The sequence below is a fragment of the Rhamphochromis longiceps genome, linkage group LG20, assembly GCF_057381845.1.
Source record: "Rhamphochromis longiceps isolate RC_006_pf linkage group LG20, R_longiceps_female_GT1.1, whole genome shotgun sequence".
Classification (NCBI taxonomy): domain Eukaryota; kingdom Metazoa; phylum Chordata; class Actinopteri; order Cichliformes; family Cichlidae; genus Rhamphochromis; species Rhamphochromis longiceps.
The window spans coordinates 9,286,165-9,306,531 of record NC_140576.1 but is presented as its reverse complement, the minus strand read 5'-3'; the positions used below and the strand labels follow the sequence as shown (position 1 = coordinate 9,306,531).

The window sequence follows — 20,367 nt, the reverse complement described above, 5'->3', positions numbered from 1 at the left end:
ATTCCAGAGCTTAACGGAAAAGGGTCCCTAGGCAAGCTCATTCTTGATTTTATGCTAGCTGGTAAGAAATCACCTGAACTGAATGGATGATAATGTACTCTGCTACACCGCACACGTAGCTCTTTAAGAAACAGGATTTACATGTGTTACACCACCTAATTTCCAAGAAAACATGACTGAGTACTGACCTCGGATCTACAGCTGTTCTACCTCACAGCATACAGAAATTAAAATAAGACTCATGCTAATATCGTGGTTCAGATAGCGACCGACAGGTTCAGTCAGTCCTGATGGTCTTTGAAATCACTCACAGTTACTAAACCACTTTGGCTTTGTCCATTGTTTTCCAACTTTGAATTTTTAAGTGCTGAACATGTGTGGGATTCACAGTTCCATTTCTGAATGCCACTTCACTCTGCTTTGTCTGCCTGCACTCCAGCGCTATAGCCATTCTGCTGTCAAATCAAATAGGAACATAACCATTTCTGCTAATGTAAAAATATGACAGTAACAATTGTTCAGTCTGTAGTTTTATTTACATCAGCACTCTGCAGCGGTTCAGCCTTCCATTTACCAATTTAGAAATCGCTGCAGATTCATGTCGGGGAGCGATGACTCTAGTGAAACTGTAACACTCAGCCTTGGAGTTGAGCGCATTGTTTTTTTTAATGAGCTCTGAAATATGCTTACAAAGAGTGGCTCTATGTAGAATTATTGACTGCCTACTGTTAAGCTGAACCCATCAGTTTATCTTGGATCAGAGTAATGCTGAATAAGCTTGTAGCAGCACATATAAACAAGGAGTGTTTTTGAAAAGCTATCTAAAACACCGCTGCTTGCTTGTAATTTCATTTCAGGTAACCCATTTTGAATGTTTGCATGCAGTAATTAAACAGTCGGATTTTTTATTTGACACATAATATGATACAATAAAAAGCCACGCAAATAACTGCAGTATATTCAATGGAAATTGCTGGCTTTTTTGACGTAGCTGGATAAACATACATTTGATCCTGTGAGAACAGGAAACAGCAGCTATTAATAAATGTAAACACGATGACATGCTGTCTAGAGAATGACCAGTCTTCAGTCAGTCCCAGTGTTTAAAGATAATATGAGGTCATTAATTTGAAATTTGAATATGAATTTGAATTGAATTACAGACTGGAAGACAAAAACTATTTCAGTTCTAACTATTTCAATCTAAAAGGACAGTTATTTATATTTCTAGGCCTTCAGTGATCCAAAGTGGATATCTTCACTATTGCTTCGAAAAGCCTAATGTTGCATCAGTGCATCATTTTGCATGAGTCCTGTCATCATTTACAGCCCTCAAAACACAACCATGATAATGATAACTTATCACAGTATGGAGGAAAGAAAACATCCCATATGACTCTATCATTTGTTTTTATTAAACTTCAAATATAATTCAAGGTAAAGGTGAGGAGAACACATTTTATTTAAGTCTGCTCAAGTGAACTGCCTGATTTTGATGGAGACGGTGGGTGACACAGAGGTAGCCCTGGTCTTGATGTTTACTGTTCACGATGCTGACCTTTTCCACAGTCGTCCAACATTCTGGCCCTTCAGTACCCACTTAGAGGGTGTTACGTCACAAGTGGTCTGCTTCGTGTCTATATATAAACCATTATGTGTGAAAGAAGAAGAGAAACAGACAGTGTTGTGACAGCTGTGCAGGCTGTGATCCATCTATCTTAGAAAAGAGGGTGTGAGAGAGAGAGCCACAAGGAGGGAGAGAGGTAGTGAAAAGTGAGGAATTCTCACAGTCGCTGGCATGCTGGGAATGTGTGATCTCGCCTCCAGTATCACCAGCAATCATTTTTAACCATGTTTTCATTAATGCATGCATACAAACAGGTATCTGCTCAGTAGGGGTGGGACTGAAGCTGCTGTAGTTCTTCACAGGGCACGTCCTGTTGCTATAAGCACTTCTGCTGGACTCTGTAACATCCAAAAATAATTCTACATAAGCATTTTACTGTTAACTTCCTGAAATGTAAAGCGTGACACACGCATGGAAACAGCAACTTCCTACAGTATGTGTGTGTTTGTGTGCGTGTGTATGTGAGAGCAACACAAGAGGAACATTTTTACTGGAACTCACACAGTGTTATTAAACAGTAAAAACAAATCCCACTTTAGAAATTTTTATCACAAGCACACACACACACACACACAAGCACACACACAATGCAAATAAGATATAAGATAAATGTACACTGCTGCTTTTGATGATAGTGAGCATGTGTGCGTTTGGATGGCTGTCTTTTTGTGAGAACTAGTGTAAGGCTTTCAGAGTGACGACATCTTGTCTAGTCCGTAACTTTTCAAGATGCATTGAGGTTATAGCTTGTGGTTAGTTGAGTATATTTTTAAAAAACATGGTTCCTCTCAGCTGGAAGTCTGTCTGATGTTCATGCGTGAATGAGTGAGAGGCAGGATGACTCTTGACCAAGTGACAATGCATTTATAAGAACATCTACAGGAAGCACCCTCCCCCTAACACGCACGCACACACACATCTACTGTGTGGTACAAAGATAGGAAGTATTATAATGGAAAAAATGAACTGAACTAAATGACAAAACAGAGAAAAACGAGAAAAAGAATTCATAAATATTTGTCAAATTATTATGGTCTACTTTATATATCGTGTTGACATTACCGGGAGCACAGACTGCACACAGGTACCATATGTAGCATAAATATTGTACAAAGCACCGTAAAGCTGTCCCGATTTACACTCACTGCTGCAGAGGGCAGGGGTGTCTCCTTATTTGGGCAACTTAAAAGAAGTGTTCAAGGCCCAGGCCTAATGCTAAGCTATGCTAAACACCTTGTAAATCTCTCTCACAAAGGGAATCTACTCATCTTCTGAAAAAGGTAAGTTCACCTTAAAAGTTTTGCCTTTTAAAACTATATCCTTTTAAAATATTACTTGTTCTCAGGTGGAAATCATCTTAAAACAATCTACTTGAGATACAGTCAGATACAGTCACACCCTTAAGACAAGTGAGTGAATAACTGACTTTTTTCTGGAAATGTGAAGTACCAATGAGCTAACATCATGAGAATCCTAACAACTATTTCCTCTGTGTGTCCAGATGCCTGTTGCCTGTGGGAATGAGAGTAGTGAGTGAGTAGGACAGGAAATGATGTCAGGAATTCTCATAGAGAGTCTGATGGCTGTAGACCTACTGAACCCTTACAAACACACATATAAAAACAGGCAGTCACATGCAAGCAGACACCCGCAAGATTTCTAAATGGGCACAAATAAGAGCACATGATGTACATAATGACATGTTTGTGTCAGAAAGTATTCACATGACAAACACATTAGAGTGAAGACACACTCTTTCTAGTTCACCATTTCTTTCACTTGTCATTCTGACTTTTTTCCATCTGACTTTCAGCCCACGTGCTCTCCCTAAAGGACAACTAAAGGCCTTGAGAATAGACTGAAAGAGGCAGAGTAAGGAAAGGAGGAGTACTTTTGCTGATTTGTTTCCACTTGCATGCGAGTGAGTCATCGAATCTAATGCATCAACAGTAGTTAAGCCAATTACTTTTGCAAAGCAGCTCAGGGCAGAGCTGCTCGGCAAATCAAGGTCAAGTTGGACCATGAAGTGCAAAAACACTGGGGCGCGTCAACCACAAGAACCGTAGCTCAATAAAACGTTTTATACAATAAGTTCGCACATTTCTCTGGAGCAAGAAGAAGAAGAAGCACTGAGATTTTCACTCATGTTTACTCTTGTTTAAGATAATCAGTATGACTGTCATACTTGATAGCTGTTTGGCATTGCACCAAGCTTTTGTGAGGCCTACTGTAAATGCAAAGAAACATGTATTTTCAACCCGCTGTCAAAACGAAACTTACATATAAGGAGTGAAAACCAAAGTGGAGCTTTTTTCTTGTATTGTTTGATTTTAGTTGAGTAATTTAAAAAGGTGAATCAGTGAATGTTTATTAGTTATTTTATGACCATCTTGCAAAGCCTCAGGGACTTACCACCCTTTACTTGGATCACTAGCTGATCTTATGGAGCAGCAGCCACTCAATCTAAACTGATAGTTTTATGTTACATTGCACTATGAAAGGGGCAGTATAGAGCTACTACTTAATGCACTTCTGTGTACAAATGAAAACACTGGGCTTTTTTGAATCTGGCCTTCTGGACTTCATGCCTATTAAAGGATAAGAACACTGACGCCAGCATACCATTGCTACACTGGTAGATTTTGTGTAAAACTTTATGATGCATCCCCTTACGATGAACCATTATAAGGGTACTAAAAGAGATTTCATTTAAAAAAGGAAAATATCCAAGTAATTTTATGTCAGTAAATTATTGATTTTTAAACAGAGTATTTGTAAATTCAGTGTGGTTAAAAATATGGGAAAAAATCCTTAAAAAATTAATACAGAAAACTGCTTCATTTTAAAACGGTACATTGTGCCATACTTTTACTTTTACTGTGGGGATGAACTGGGGGATGTTTGTGCATCTTACTGCTTAATTAACTGTGCATTCATTTTTGAGGCAATACTCCACTCAAACCTATGAACATTTTCCAATTGAAAAATGTCCTTTGATTATTTTCACACATCTGATGTCAACTTTAGGGTTACTAAAATGTGCACAAAAATACAACAGTGCTAATATTTAGTTGTACAACAAATGGCACATTACAGACAGTTGGATGATTTTGGTTTCTATGACTTAGTTAATGGCAAAGTTGAAGAGTCTCCAAACAATTTCGCTTGTTTTTATAATTAAACTTTTATGCTCTGAGTCAGAAATTCAGAGCTTTTAAATCTGCAACACTGAAAACCTTTAAACAACGTCAATTTTTTTTAACTCCTATTAAAGCAAAGTGAAGATTAAAGTTTTCCAGTACAGCCTAATCACAGTGGAGTCATAGGGGTAGGTAGAGTGTGTGTTTTTAAAATACGAATAATGAAGCTACCAGAATAAACAGAGGAGTGGCTGATACACACTGGAGAAAGAGAAGCTTAGCCACGGCTTAATGCATGCAAACACACACACACACACACACACACACACACACACACACACACACACACACACACACACACACACACACACACGAACACACATGCAGAACAGTATGTTGTAACTTGACCTGGCATCTGAGTCCTTGGCCCTGTCGGCAACAAGGCACAATCAGCCATGTGTTGTGAGAGAGAGACACAGAGAGGGCAGACTTGTCTCCCAGCAGTGTGATTTTTTTCAGCTTTCTGTGTTAACGATACCCCTTTGCTGATGCAATCAACAGATGCAGACTTAGCTCATTTTCCCCCTCAAGCTTTAGTCTTTCCATGCATCATCCCTGCCATCACTCCCCTCTCATTTTCTAAACATGACAACTGGCCACTGAATTCAAACAGGGACTCCCTTCTGCCTTTGAGTTGTTTTCTCATTGGCCAATTTGAATTTTCAAACACTGACCAACCACCCCCTTCCCTTTTAGTCACAGGATGTACACTCATCCCTCCCTCTTTCCGTCCTCACTTCCCTCCTTCCTTCCAAAACAACCAGATGGTGATACAGCAGCTAAGAGACAGACAGCAGCAGCGGGCGGGAAGCCCTTCGAGAGTGATTCCACGGTCTCACTCTCTTGCACGCTCTCTCTCTCTTAGAGGATAAAAAGCCCTCATTGTGTCGTCCTTCACGTGGAAAATGTTGGAGGAATGCTATAAATTTCGCACAGAGTAACGGTAGTCCAGGGTCAGTGTGACAAAACACACACACAAAGGCTTTGCCCTAAACTCACCGTGTTCCTGTACAGCTACTGCAAGGCCCTACCAAAACAGACTGTGCACATAGACACATTTATAGTGTCTAAAATGTATCAATTTTATCATTGGTGGGGGTTTCCTGACTAATCAAATTAATTGCCTGTATAAGTGGGTTATTACAGATAGCCCATGTTATAGGAAAAGGAAGGAAATTCTTCAGAAACAAAAGCTCGAACTCGATGCAGTTTTGTGACTTTCAGAGTGTGACAAAAACTGGGTCAAAGGAATCTCCATATACAGACACATCATCAGAAAGCATTACTGTATCCAAACATATCTTCTCTTATGTCACAAAAATAGTGATTGAAGACCGTTGCATAGCAAAAATTATGCAACCGTGTGCAGTGAACTTATGATCTTGTCGCCTTTGAAACAATTGCTTTGAAGAATGCAAGTCTACGGCAAATCGCAGCAAGCTGGATTCTCCAAGATTGACTGAAAGTGGTTGCCCAGAGGTCGAGCGTGTAATGCCTGAACCTCTGTATATTTTACTTCTAAAGATCAAAGATGGTAGAAGAAGTTTAATTAACTCGTTAGCTAATTAAACCTGACAGCTGTGTTTTTATTATTGAGTACCTTAGAGATGCTGGGATTAAAGACAAGACATCTAACGATGTTCCACTTGACTCTTTTTGAGACCAACTTCATTTGAGTCCACACATCTTTTAATTTCCAGCTCAATCTCCAACACTTACTTTTACATCCTGCTCTAGTGTTCGTATCAGTTCTCCATCCACTTGTCCTGTTTGGGCCACGCGGATAGAGCGTCGTTCTGCCTTCCTCAGCCGGTACTGCAGGATGCGGCAGGTCTTGTTTGCCTGAGGAACAGGGGCAATGTCAGCAGATCATGTTATGCATCAGCTGTCTAATCCATCTCTAGTACTTTGCTTCACTGCACTGTTCCTTGCAGCAGTCATGTGCATGTAGAAGAAATGCAGAAAACATAAAATGGCAGGAAAGAGCATTTGTTGCATTTATTTTTGGAGCCCAAATTTGCTTTTCAGATGTAAAATAAATGGAATTCTTTCTTCACGAGGTCATTTTTGCAAGATCTGCGATAAGTCAGGCTCATTAAACCAGTCTGTCTTTGTAACCACATACCTGCTCCAGCTGTTGCCGCAGTTCCTGCAACTGGTAAACGTCTTCCTCCATGTACATGTCCCTCATCTCCAGCATCTCAGATCTCAATTCCTCCATCTCATCCTTGGGGCAGTGAAAATGAGAGAGTATATAAGTGCGTCTGTTATTTTTACACATAGCTAAGTACTCCTCCAGTGTTAACCTGTGGAGAAGGTGTAAAGACTTCTGACTGAACATCAGGCTCTAAGTGGCTGTAAAGAGCTGACAGCATTATATGCACACACAGGATTTTTGTCATAAATGCAAGGCAATCATCACTGTCATCAGAAAATCACTCCATTAAACTTTCCAACATCGTAATGTAGTCCATCAATCACCTCTTGCTGCCATGTATGACTACATCTTCTTCTTTATCACCCTCATAATTGCATAACAATCAGTGTCCTCTTAAAATGAGCTTCTGCAATATTTTCTTACATCAGATAAAAGGGGCCATGCAAAATAGAGAACTGCATGACCGAGTAAGATAATATGACAGTGAACTGTACTCTTGTTTTTTGCCTCACTCCGAAGGTAGTGCTAAGGAGACCAAAGGTCAGGGTATAGCTATTAGCACACCTTGGAGCAAACTCCAGGATGTGGCATCTGTGGATTAAGAAAATTCAAAATCTAAGCAGAGCATTTGGATAGTGTGGGACTGCACTAAAATACAACTCACAAATACTACAGACCAGTATAAATGTTTCATTCAAACCAGTGTTTTTATCTACCCCCGTTTTAGTCACATGCAGATGAATTATTCATTTCAGCCTGACAGCATGAATTGCATCACACTTCTGAATCATATTTAAGGCGCAGCTCTGTCTGTGTTTCCAATGAAATCAAGTATCACACCCCATAAAAAAAGGAAAGTCTAGGTCACTCTGTTTTACGGCAAAGCACGACAATGTGCTTACAGAACTGTTAAATGAACGTGTGCTGGCAAAAATCCCTGCCTCTAAGTATGAGCGTGTTTGTGTGGGTGATGTGTTAGCATAATGAGCCAAATGAGTATGAGCGGCTGTAGTAATAGTAGTGCTGTCATGACTTACTACAGTAAAGAATGTGGGTCAGCTTCTGCAGAGCTCCAAGTGCAGCAACAACAAGCTGTGCGGGTGTGTGTGCATGTGTATTTTTGTGTGTCTGTATGTTTACTATGTGCACAATATGAAAAGCAAGGTGAGCAGTGTGTGCCTGCGTCTCCACTACGTACGCACTAAACTGTACAAGGATGAATCATAACCGTGTGAGCAGGTAAAGTAAAATGGATGGATTTAGTAATGTTTCTGTGAGTGGCACACCGCTGGCCACTGAGAAATGGAATGAAGTAAAAAGAAAGGAGGATGAAAGTTAATAGCATGAAAAAGAATCAAAGGGAAAGAGCAGACACAAGAACAAAACCCAAATTCTGAAACTGAGAGGAAAAGGAATGAAAGAACAGCAAAGCAATAAAAGGGAATGTAAATGGGAAACAGGAAAAGAAAAATCAGATAGGGAAAAAAACAGAGCGTGAAAACTATCTAGATGGAGAGGGAGATAAAACATGACAGCAGAGAGTGAGGAAGTGAGGACACGAAACCAGGGAATCATAAGTTAATGTGGTGAGAGACTGAGACTGAGGGAGAGAGATGGTCCACTGACCTGCTTTTCACAGCTAACTAAAGAAGAACAGTGAAGAAGGTCTCTGTCATGTGAGCGAGTCAGGAGAAGAAATCAACCAATCAGCTGTCATGTTAGTGAGTCAGAGTGGTTAATGTCAGAAATGAGTGTGTGCACACATCTGCTGTGATAACAGTCCTCCCTACCTGGCTCTGCAAATCTGAAACCCACCATATTTTGTTGTCAGTTGTGTACGAGGTGATTTAGCTAATTGCTTTCAGTATTTTGTCCCAGCTTTATGAGAGTGGCATTGTCAGGTTTTCATCTGACTCTCATATTCTTACATTCGTATGTGTATTCTATTCTATAAAGAAGCCTACAATAATACAGAGAAAACCCAAACAATCAAACAACCTCTTATGAGAAAGCACTTGGCAACAGTGGGGAGGGAAAACTCCCTTTTAACAGGAAGAAACCTCCCAGAACTAGGATCAGGGAGGGGTGGCCATCTGTCACATACAGCCCGGGTAAGAGGGCGAAGACAGGATAAACGAAACACGGCGGAAGAGAGCCAGAGATAAATGATAACTAATGATTAAATGTGGAGCGGTGTAAAAACAGAGTGAGTGAAAAGAAAAAAGAGGAGTGAAGATGAAACACTTGGTTAATAACGGGAAGTCCCCAGCAGTCTAGGACAAGTGCAGCCTTAAAAAGGGAGGATTCAGGGTCACCTGACAGAGCCAAAACTATAAGCTTTATCAAAAAGGGAAGTTTTGAGATTAACCTTCAAAGTAGAGATAGTGTCTGTCTCCCAAACCCAAACTGGAAGCTGGTTTCACAGAAGAGGGGCCTGAAAACTGAAGGCCTCCCATTCTACTTTTAAATCCCAGAGGAACCAGTCTCAGAGCAAAGTGTTCTTTTGGGTGATACGATGGGCCTGATTATACAACACCTTGTGTCTGAGGAGTTAAACATAAATTAAATATAAACACAAAACATAAACATAGTGGATCTGTATGGTTTTTATGTTCATTTAGGCAATTAGGCAGCAGATCAAGCTGCTATTCTGTGCATTTCTATCACATTTGCTATATTTACATAGATCCTGTATGTTTATTGTTATTATTATTTTCAGATTAAGCCTTCAGGATCATAACAAATGATCAAATGACTCATTGAAGGCACCATTGCATTTATTACCACTATGTTTTCAACTATTTAACTCTACCACCAAGGTCGTCTTTTACAATTTAAATTACTCCTAATTGGTAAGTGAAAACAGCCATCTGCACAAGCTGCACAGATGCTCATCTGTTTGTTTAAATTGCAGTCACAGGACGGACATTCCTAAAAATTAAATCCAGAAAATCTCGTCTTTCTTTGTGAAACTGTGTCAGGTTAGGCATAACATGAAGAGCAGCACGTCCCTACTCCTGGTTTATTGTGTCGAAATACAGCATGTGGACTTGAATGATGATTCAACTGTACTGAGCGTAAGTTCCCCCCTTGACAAGGCGTGCGGTGACTAAAGTGCGTTCAACAATTTGTCAAACTGTTTGTCAGCATGGCACCTACAACCTGACGGTGTATGTTCATGGTGTAGGAAAGCAGGAATGTAAGTACAGGCGTCAGTAATGCTGCGTGCGCGGTACGTGAAACATCTAATCAGATATTCTTTTGTAGCTTCAACAGAAACACAAACAGTAAGGTATAAAGTCGCCACTAATGAGATTCAAACAGCTGCCAACTGTTTTGATCTCCTACGGTGATTACCAGCTGAATGGGAAACAGCTCGGCACCCAGAAAGAGTCTGCATATTCATAGGATGGCGGTGGAAGACTGGCAGGCTGGAGATGTAAAGCATGAAGGAGGAAAAAAAAGATGAATTTTGAAGCGGTGCAAAAAAAAGAGAAGGAACTGGAGACTGAGCATTACAGCAAGGATTTATGATAAGTCTGAGAGCCTGATGCCTCTGCAGCATGTTGTTTTGATCGTCTGATCACTAACCAAGTGTTCCTCGCAGCTGCAACAACACACACAGCCAGACTTACTTCACTGCCAACCCTCCCATGGGGCTTTGCCGTGGTCCAATGTGATATGATGCCCCATATTCCGTCAGCAGCCACACACTGCACCAAATATGCACCAACTAGGATGACGTGTGTTAATGATAAAAGAAAGGAGTATTTTGGGGACCAGGAGTGGGCAACCAGAAACTAAACCAAAGATCAAAACACCCCCAACAGTTAAAGAAACTCCTGGGGAAAGTGCTTTTTGCTTAGAGACAAGCGCTGCTAATCAATTACCACAGGCAATCAATGTCTGACAATCACTGGCTTGTCTGGTCACTGCCAGGTAGTGCTAGGGGATATGTTCCCTAGCTGATCCTTGCCTTAATCAATCACTCTGGAGGGAGGCTTGACCAGCAGCTCGATGTATATAATACATTTCACTGCCTGCAGATGTACTGTGGGAGCTGTGAGATGCCTATTCTATCAAAAACACTGATGAAATCAAATCCTCCTGTGAGCTGAGGTACTTTGGGATAATGCAACAATTGTTTAGTTATTGTTTTCAAGAGTGATGCTTTAGTGTTTGACAGACAACAGGAATTTGATACCGATGCTGCCAGTAGAGGATCTTTTTCTCTTTTTTAATATAAGAGTTTTGCACTTTTATGGAAAACCCCACTCAAAATTCACAACTTGCAGGATTTCCATATTTACTTCCACATTTTAGGTGTTGAGAATCTTTAGGCAATCACACAGCGCTCTACCTCTGTGTTAATACAATGCTATTAATAATGCCTTTAGGAGCAAAGCAGAATACAGCAGCAGAATGAACCGTACCTCCACTGTGCCAACATGCGAAGCACAAGTGATGAACACCAAGTGCAAAATCTCAATCCAAAGCACACCATTGTTAACCATTTACAGTATTTCACCGTTCTGCAACTGCAGATTTTCTATCAGAAACCTATTCTGTCACCAGGAAGCAGCATGTTGTGCTCATGCGTGGCCAGGGGTGCAGACAGACTCTCTATAACATCAACATCCTTGTAGTGAGTACTCTTGGGAGGCATCCAAAGGAATCTCTACACAGTGAGAAGCAGGTCAGAGTGACTTTTAGAGGCAGACTTTGGAATAAAACAGTATGACAGAAAGATGATTTGTATAAGGAATGAAAAATGACAATGACGTCAAATTGCTAAATAGGCCAGGTGTATGCATGTGACCAACGTCAGGAGTGTTTTTCATGGGAACCCATGCAAAATCTGGTGTCACTGCTTGAAAAAAAAAGACTAAAACCCTGTTTGTGAAGCACTATGTAGGTTAAGCAACTTCAAAAACACGAGCTGACATATGCCGAACTTACTTTGAGGTAATCATTCTCAGATCTCAGCTCTTCTATTTCCCTGACAAACTCCTCGTGCATGCTGTCCATAAACTCCTCTGTGAGGTCTGAGAAAGCCAGAGATGTGCTGGCGGGCACCCGGCTATCAAATGAGGTGACCGATCGCTCCTCGCCCGGGGATATGCTCCCTTCTCCCGTCTCGATACCGGTGGAGAGCCGGTCCTTCTCTCCGGAGGAGCAGGTGGTCTTAGCAGCAGCAGCAGCTTGTTGGCTGGTTCTGTCCGCCAACGCGCCATCCCTGAGCGGCTTCTCTAACTCCGGCCCGCCGCCCCTGCTACTCCTCGACTCGGCGTCGCTGCTCACAGCGTCCGTGGACAGCTTGTTTTCCTCAGAGGCGCAGTCCGACAGCTCGGAGCTGCTGTCGGTTGGGGAGAGCTTCCCCGGGGCGCATCCAGAATCCTTGGATAAATCATCGGATCCTATGCTGGCGTCCGACACCTTCCTCCGCGCTACGGTGCTTTTGATGGCCTTGGACGCCGAGCCCTTGGAGGACATGCCACCAGAGAGGGAGGATTTGCCGGCGGGTTTTCCGCCACCACTCTTCTCCCCTTTGCCGTCCTTCCCAGCAAGACTTCCCACGGGGCTGCGCCTGGATATGCGGCTACCCAGATGAATGGCTCCTGGCTTGACACTCAGGGTCGGGGTCCCAATCCCTCCTCGGATCTTCGTGAGCGACCACCCGGGTACATCCTTCGGTCTCGCCGGAGATGGGGCCCGGTTGATCTTCTTCTTCTGGCCTGGAGTGTGAGCGGACAGCACGGCAGAAAGGTCCGCAGATTCGGGCTGCTGACCGGGCACCGCGTGCTGCATCTGCCCGCTATCCGAGCACTCCGTCCCGCCTCCGCTTTCCATCTTCTGCCGGAGATGGAGTCTTCGTTCCTTGGGCGAGGCGAAGACGAGGTGAGTCGGAGAGTTGTGGACATCAACCTCCTTTGTTTTTGTCATTCATTCCGTTTAGGCAGATACGAGAAAAATAGAAACGAAACCTCCTATTTGCAGAAACAGGAGGCAGAAGTTAGGAGTGTGAATAAACAACTGCAGAGCCACACAAAAGGAGGAGATCACTCCGGCCACAATGAGGGCTTGCAACGCAACAGGACGAAGCGGGAAGTAGAGTCTAAAAGATCGAGAAAAGATAAATACAATCCAATTTTCCAGTTCTGTGTGCCGCAAATGCACCAATTATTCCGCTTTGTTCTGCTGGATCCTCCACTCCTGTCCTCGGGATCTCCCTCTCTCTGCCTCGATGACACAAATTAGCCGGTTCCTGCTCAGAGGAATTGTGGGTGAGAACAGACGGCAGTGCGGTGCCTATGGTCACCTCTCTCTCTCTCCTCTCATATAACGGGATGTAGCTCTGGAGGAGAGAGATAGTCTCGTTTCTGCAGCTCTCTGCCGCCACCAATGCAAGATATCAGAAAAACAGTAAGACACAGCAATAAATAAATAAATAAATAAAATATTGTGTAGAGACTCCAGGGCTCGGAGGACAGGGCCCATTTATGCACACTTAAGTCAGCTTAAAATATTTTCATACAGGTCAGTAAAGCAGCTGTGTGTGTGTGTGTGTGTGTGTGTGTGTGTGTGTGTGTGTGTGTGTGTGTGTGTGTGTGTGTGTGTGTGTGTGTGTGTGTGTGTGTGTAGCAGCCAGACCAGAAACCTTTCCTTCCAAAGTAACAGATATTTAACATGCGCGCAAATCATAGAAGAAAGGTCACAACAGCATACAGCTGCATTGTGGGAGGTGAGAGCATCACCTGACCCCAAATGTGTGCATTAATGTAGAGTACACTGTAGGGCTCAGATTATCTGTCTCCTTCTAAGCAAACAAACAAACAAAAGATTCCTCTGACATCACACTCAAGCAAATCTTTCTTATTCTTCTTAAAGTTTAGGTAGATAGGTTTGTCGCAAACATCGCATGAAAAATAGTGTCAAAGAACAATATTTCTTTTGTTTTAAATAAAGCATGCAATTTATAGTATCCCTTCTGTTTCCCTCCTTTCTGTCACCTGTTTATCTTTTACTTCTCAGACTGTAGACTGTTATTATCCTGCATACTGTCCCACTGTTCCCCCATTATTTATTGCCTCCGACAGCTTTAAATTTGTAACCTTTGGAGATCCCTTTTCACAGTCCCACCATTATTCTATCACAACTAATCATTAAACCTTAAGCGGCTATTGATATCCTGTAATTAGCATGTGCAGTTAAATTTTACAGAGCGCTGAGTCAGGCAATTCTCTGTTTTGTTGTGTTAAAGAGATTGTATGGGTTTTAAGGCATGGCCGAAAAACCCACGAGACCCGTCACCAGTCAAGATAAACTACTTACAGATAGGCGGAAAATTAAGTGATAACATTTATCCCATAGTGAAACATTTCCTGATAGGTAGGGTCTCATTCAGAGGTCATCAGGGGGCTCACCGAACAGTTTGAAATGAGTGGAGCCTGTGCTACAGCTCACACAATCATCAGATCTTAACCAAACTGGATACCCATAGGAGGTTTTTCAAGTAACGTGTTAGATATTAGTCCACCAAAATCTTGGTCTAAAGCTGGACACCAAAATGTATTTTTTTAATAAGCCGTATTTGCTTGTGCAGCATGTTTATTAGCATATACAGCATAAGTAGGAACCATAAAGTTGATTTTTTAAAATGTGTTTGTGCATTATTTTTGATAACTGACTGAAGGGCCGTGTCATCGTCTGCCATAAACTGTATTTTTGTTTCAATAAAGCTACAAAGCAGTGCTGGATCTCCTGCCCTGTATGCACACAGTCGGAGATTTCCAGTAATAACCATCGCATGGTGCAATCTCAGTGGGCTCAACAAATGTGTGTAAACACTCTTCCAAGCAGTTAGAGCACATTATGACATTTAGCAGCATTTCTAATAACATTTATTCTCCAAGGCTCCTTTTTTGCCCATCCTGCGGGTGCTTGTAACCATCATCTGACTAAAGTCTTATCACAGAGACAATACAAACCATATTGATTCAGTCCATGCTGTCAGACTCAAACTCTGTGAATGTCTTATGAGTAGAAACTTGAGGACAACAAACACAGAATCGAAGCCATGAGAATAGATTTTCCCACTCAGGGATCAGGGCTGGTGAATGGCCATTTGCTATGTGCTGAAGCAGTGGGCTGTACTGTGTTTACATCTGTATAATTCATGTAAACACGCGGCTACAAAAATAGCACTATTGTAGGACTTTCTAAACTTAAACACATTATGGAGCAATTACGTTCTCAGTCCATCACAAGCAGCTGCTGCCACGTTTCACTCTGTATGTGATCTGTCATGTGTGAACGATCACATAGTTATCTACACACATTTGTATTTTTGACGCATTTGGATTCAGCCAGAGAAATTAAAAATCTCACTGTGCAAAACAAACATGCATGCAACATTTTTACTGTTTTTGCACCCCCGAGAGGATATTTGAAACACATTCCAATGAAACCTCACACCTTAAAGGAGCATCCAGTGAGTGAGACCACACCAAACCTCTCTGAATGAAATAATATAACCGATTAAATGAAAGCACTGTCATTTACATATGATGGGTAGCGTAAAAGGTGCTAGAAAAATCACTTTTGGTTCAGCTGATCAATCCACTACCTCTATCCTAAATCCTGCTTGAGCATTCTACTATGTTCGCTTGTTTATCACTTTCTCTGGCAGCGGTCTTTAATCAGTATGAAGATACTGCCACTAGCAGACTGCATCTGAAATCATGCAGTCTTTAAATCATTCATTGCTAATGATCCTGCAGTGGCAGCCGCAGAATTACAACCTAGTATACTCTATTATCTTCTCTCACACCACAACAAAACCAAATATCTGCTTTAAAGGTCTAATAATGAACAGAAATAGAAATATTAAACAATATTTTACACTCCCATTTAATCCATTTAGAGCACTCATTCATTGCAGAAATCTTGCCTATAATCAGTTGGAAAACAGTGGAAACAATGTTGTTTTATTTCCGGTTTGTTTTGGCAATAATAAGGCAAGAATAAGAACATGGTTAGCAGCGCGTTCTGCTGAGTCAAGCTGACGGAAAAGATAAGAGAGGAGTCAAGAGCATTACAGGAAAGAAAGGAAAGAAACAAGATAACAACAATATGAAACCTATTTAAAACATTCTCTCGATTAGATGCCTTTCTTTTTTACAACAAACATATGACGATCTTTCATTTAGTGTCACAATGATCTCATATACAATACAAGTACAACGCTGTATGCCTGACACAATCCATCTGTCAATTAGTTTGCTGTCTACACACACACACACACACACACACACACACACACACACACACACACACACACACACACACACACACACACACACACACACACACACACACTACCAGACCTATCCTTTTCCAGATCAGGCATGTGAGAAGGTTTGCTATGAATGGTTCTTTACCAGAGCCCTTAAACTGAGCCAGCTAAACCAAATTTAGCCATCGTGAATTTTATTATGAAAATATGTGACATGTAATATTAAAGTCCATTTCATACCAGGCAATTTTCTGTGCATTGCAATTATATACCCTTATTAAGGATCCGGTTTAACATCAAAATTGCAATTTGGAGCAGTTGAATGGTTCTTTGAATCATTAATGAACCGACCCTCCATTGTTGGTGGTATACCACGTTCATTGAATATTAAGCAGACCACAAACAGCACCCATGTTGGCCCTCACAGAGCCCATCAAGTCGCCCCCTTCCTCGGCCCGTTCTTCTAATAACCAGTGTTTAGCCAGATAATGAAGAGAAATGCAGATTTCTGCAGTATTAAAACCCCACTGTAATAATGCAATTGGCTTTTATTGTTTTCAGCAGGCTCTTTGTTATAAGAACATCTTGACACATTATTTCCCAAATGTTTTTGATACCTCATTTTACTGCACCATTTACTCACAGCAGTTCAATACGGCAGTTTCAACAAGCTGTTCTGTCATTTGCTTACCAGTAAAATATTTTGTGATTAGCACTTTGAATGTTGCAGAGATGTCTTTTACATAGCATAAAGACAAATAATTGAAGCTGCACCGTTTAAAGTCTTTTCTGCCTTTAGTTTGTTGAAGTATTGCGATTTTTCTCTAGCAGATTTTTCAAGCTTTGTGACAGTTTTTACTCTTCAGTGCTCCTGGAGTGTGGTTTCAAGGTCAAAGCAACTCACTGTGCTCCTGGGCTACTTGGGCCACAGCATTTTATGGGAACACAGAACTTTATTGGTGACAGTTATGTTACATCATTAGCCAAACACATTTACATTCAGGAAGAACACAGTGGGGTACAAGATTCTTTTACAAATCTGCTGAGTTTGCATAATAAAATCAAAATGCAATAATATAAAGGAATATATTACTATGTTTTAAGGGAACAATGAAAGAATACCCTGCAATCTTGCACGGATATTGCCAAGAATTAAACGTCACATGAATATGTCTGAATCCAAGAGCATCATTGGTGTTAGTTGATGAGCTAATATTCAGTTCTTTCTCATGTATGGCATGTAGGTTGGCACCAGAAGTGCTTTTTTTAGGAATGATATCTAAGTTTTGCTTCATTATTCGCTTTCAGCCATTAGAAAGGAGAGCATAAATGAGGTGAATGGCTTGACAGTTGTGTCGCAAGACTTCACATCACCCCTCTGCCATCCAATCCGTTATGTGATTCTGGTAGGAGGTAACCCACGCAGACCAACCAGCAAGTGCTCCTTAACAATGAGCATATTTTACTAATTGTGAGTGAAAAACACCCCGATGTGCCTCACACTGACGTCCAGTCTGAGTGCCGGTCTGCTTTGCTGAGACAAAAAAAAAGGCATCGGCAGAAAATTGCTGTCCTTGCACGTTATCTTCAGTTCAGTAATTGGAAAGCAGTGAGTGTGTGTGAACTAGAGCTGCATCAGCAATGTCACTGCTACATTCTGCCTGCTGACATTAGTACAGGACAGATATTCTCAACCATGATTTTCTTATATCATGAATTTTTTTATTTCATGCATTAAATGTAGGTGCACTCTCTGTGTAGTGATCACTGTGTATTTGTAATCAGTTACGCTTGCTTTATCACAGTGCTGCCGTAGGGGACCAAACTAACCTGGGTTTTCCCTTCCTTACAGAAGCTACTGCTTCTGCAATGACGTTGTCAGCCTTCACCAATTGTGGTAAATCCCCCTTTGAGAATTGTTGTGGAAATTTGTCTCCTGCAAGTAAAATGAGTCTCATGTGACCTGCTTTAGCTGGAATAACACGTTTGTGCTCAACTTACCTCCCTGCAGGGTACAGTAGGTGGCCTATATATGATGATATCAACTTCCAGACCTTCTGTTGACACTGTTGGATCTGCCTGGAGCTTCTCATAAGTGTGCCACATAAATAGTCCTGTACATTGTTCAAAACCATACGAAGAGCAACAGCCAAAGGCCTCCTTCTTGAATTAGTATTCAATAGTTTGGGTTCCAGACCTCATTCAAAGACCATTTATCTTGTAGTTAGAAGAGGATCAAAATTCCCTTATTGCTGGAATCACTTTGTCCAAAACACTCAGTTTCCATAATCATAAAGGGATGTTATTTCATGAATGATATTTTTCTGCAAATCAGCACAAGGAGAACATACACAGTACTGAGTAAATGTCTTTTTTATTTCTATTTCTTTCTATTTCTATTGGGAAAAGGATTGAAACAGGTATAACAATACACAGAAAAACACTATACATGCGAACAAAAGGAGTTTGTGCATTTCTAACCAGTCTATATTTGGTATGACCACCTTAATTCTCTCTCCCGAACAAGCTTTCTCATAATTTCCTGAAGCAGCCTTCAGGAACAGTTCTCCAGGCTTGAAGGGCGTTCCAAGTTCTGCCTGTCGTTTCATTCTCTGTCAGTCCCACAGTGCTTCAACAATGTTGATGTCTACTCTCGCACTGAGACAGTTTCTGATGAGGGTTTGGTAAATAATAGATAAATCAGCTGAAAGGCCAGAGGCACCTCACAAATTTTGTCTCAGGTCTTTGTTGGTCTGATCCATCCTTGGAGGCGCTTTTTATTGCTGAATTGGTCAGTATTAAGTGGGTGAAAATAAAGAAAAATCCTCTGAAAAGGATCAGGCACTAGGACTGAACTGAAAATGTGTGAAAAAGCAGCCAATGTCCAAAGAAAATCTTTGAAGGACTTTCAGAAAGCCTGGAGAACGACTGCTAAGGGCCACTTGAAAAAATAATCTAAAGTCTGGCTTCTTGAAAGCAAAATATGTAGTAAGGGCTTAAGACCTTTTCACAGTACTCTGTACAATTAGTTTCAAAGGTTTGGTTTCTGTTGGCTACTGACGAGTGAACAACTCAGGGAAAAACTTTATCTTTTACCTCCATCTAGTGGTGAGTAGGGAAACTTGGCGAGTACACCAGGAAGAAAAACAAAACTGTTTGACTAATTGTATGATAAAGATCAAAGCGTTTGCTTGACCACAGGTGAATTTAGAGGCAATTCATCGCAGCAAACAGGAAGCAAACTATTCAAATCATTAATGCTGTGAAGCAGATAAAGTCAAATGTTAAAACCAGCTGCTTTTTCTGTGTGATGCAAATTAAAGCATTCTTTTTCTGGTTTGTTCTTTTCAGATATCTTAAGTATTAAAATTACAGTCATGTAGCTTCTTTAGGCTCAACATAATGCTTTGATAATGTTTTTTTTTTTGTGAATTATACATAGAGGGGTGAGCAGCTGTATCTGCATGCGGTTGTGCACAAGCTGAACTCTTTGTCCCGCTGTGTGCCTGAATAGAAACCATTTTCTCCTTCTAGTCCACTGTTCTCTCTGCCTCTTCCCCTCCTCCTCATCTCCTGCAGTCTCTCATCCTATTCTCTGCCCCCCTCCCCCCTCTTTTCTTCTCATCACACCATCATTATGCAACTCTGGGAAAAGAAACACACTGATTGTTTGTTCCGAAAGAACAAATTACTACTGACAATTAAACTTTTCTCCATCCAACATTAAGATATAATGGCACTACAGAGTTCTTTTAGAAATACTCTTGATGCAACAGTGCATCATTAGTGCCTGGCCTGGTTTTGTGTCATCTGTGAAACAGTGTGTGCCTATGACCTGTGAGCCTTCAGTAAATGTTATGAGAGGATATTGTAAAAGCTTTATCAGACATTCAAATACAAGCCAACATGGGTACTAAATTGTAAATGTTTTATCATGTGCCTCGTTATTGCTCATGCCCCAGTTCTCCTCTAAGCAGGCTGCCTGCTATATCAAATAGATAAGCTGTATTACTGATGACAGTTGATACAATCTCTGACTAAGTTGAAGCCATATAGACGTGAAATGAACATCAGATATTGAAAACCC

The 20,367-nt window shown here is 41.2% G+C and overlaps 1 protein-coding gene across 2 annotated transcripts in view; it reads right to left on the bottom strand.

Annotated features, from left to right (window-relative positions):
- mtcl2 (microtubule crosslinking factor 2) overlaps positions 1-13,303 on the bottom strand; it is an 86,358-nt gene extending 73,055 nt beyond the window's left edge. For both annotated transcript variants that reach the window (XM_085392803.1, XM_085392804.1), the window contains exons 1-3: positions 11,945-13,303; positions 6,953-7,054; positions 6,547-6,669 (exon numbers count right to left, since the gene is read on the bottom strand). In XM_085392803.1, the coding sequence (XP_085248929.1) occupies positions 6,547-6,669; positions 6,953-7,054; positions 11,945-12,928 (1,209 nt within the window). In that variant the 5' untranslated portion in view covers positions 12,929-13,303. The remainder of the gene's footprint in view (positions 1-6,546; positions 6,670-6,952; positions 7,055-11,944) is intronic.
- Between the last annotated feature and the right edge of the window lie 7,064 nt (positions 13,304-20,367).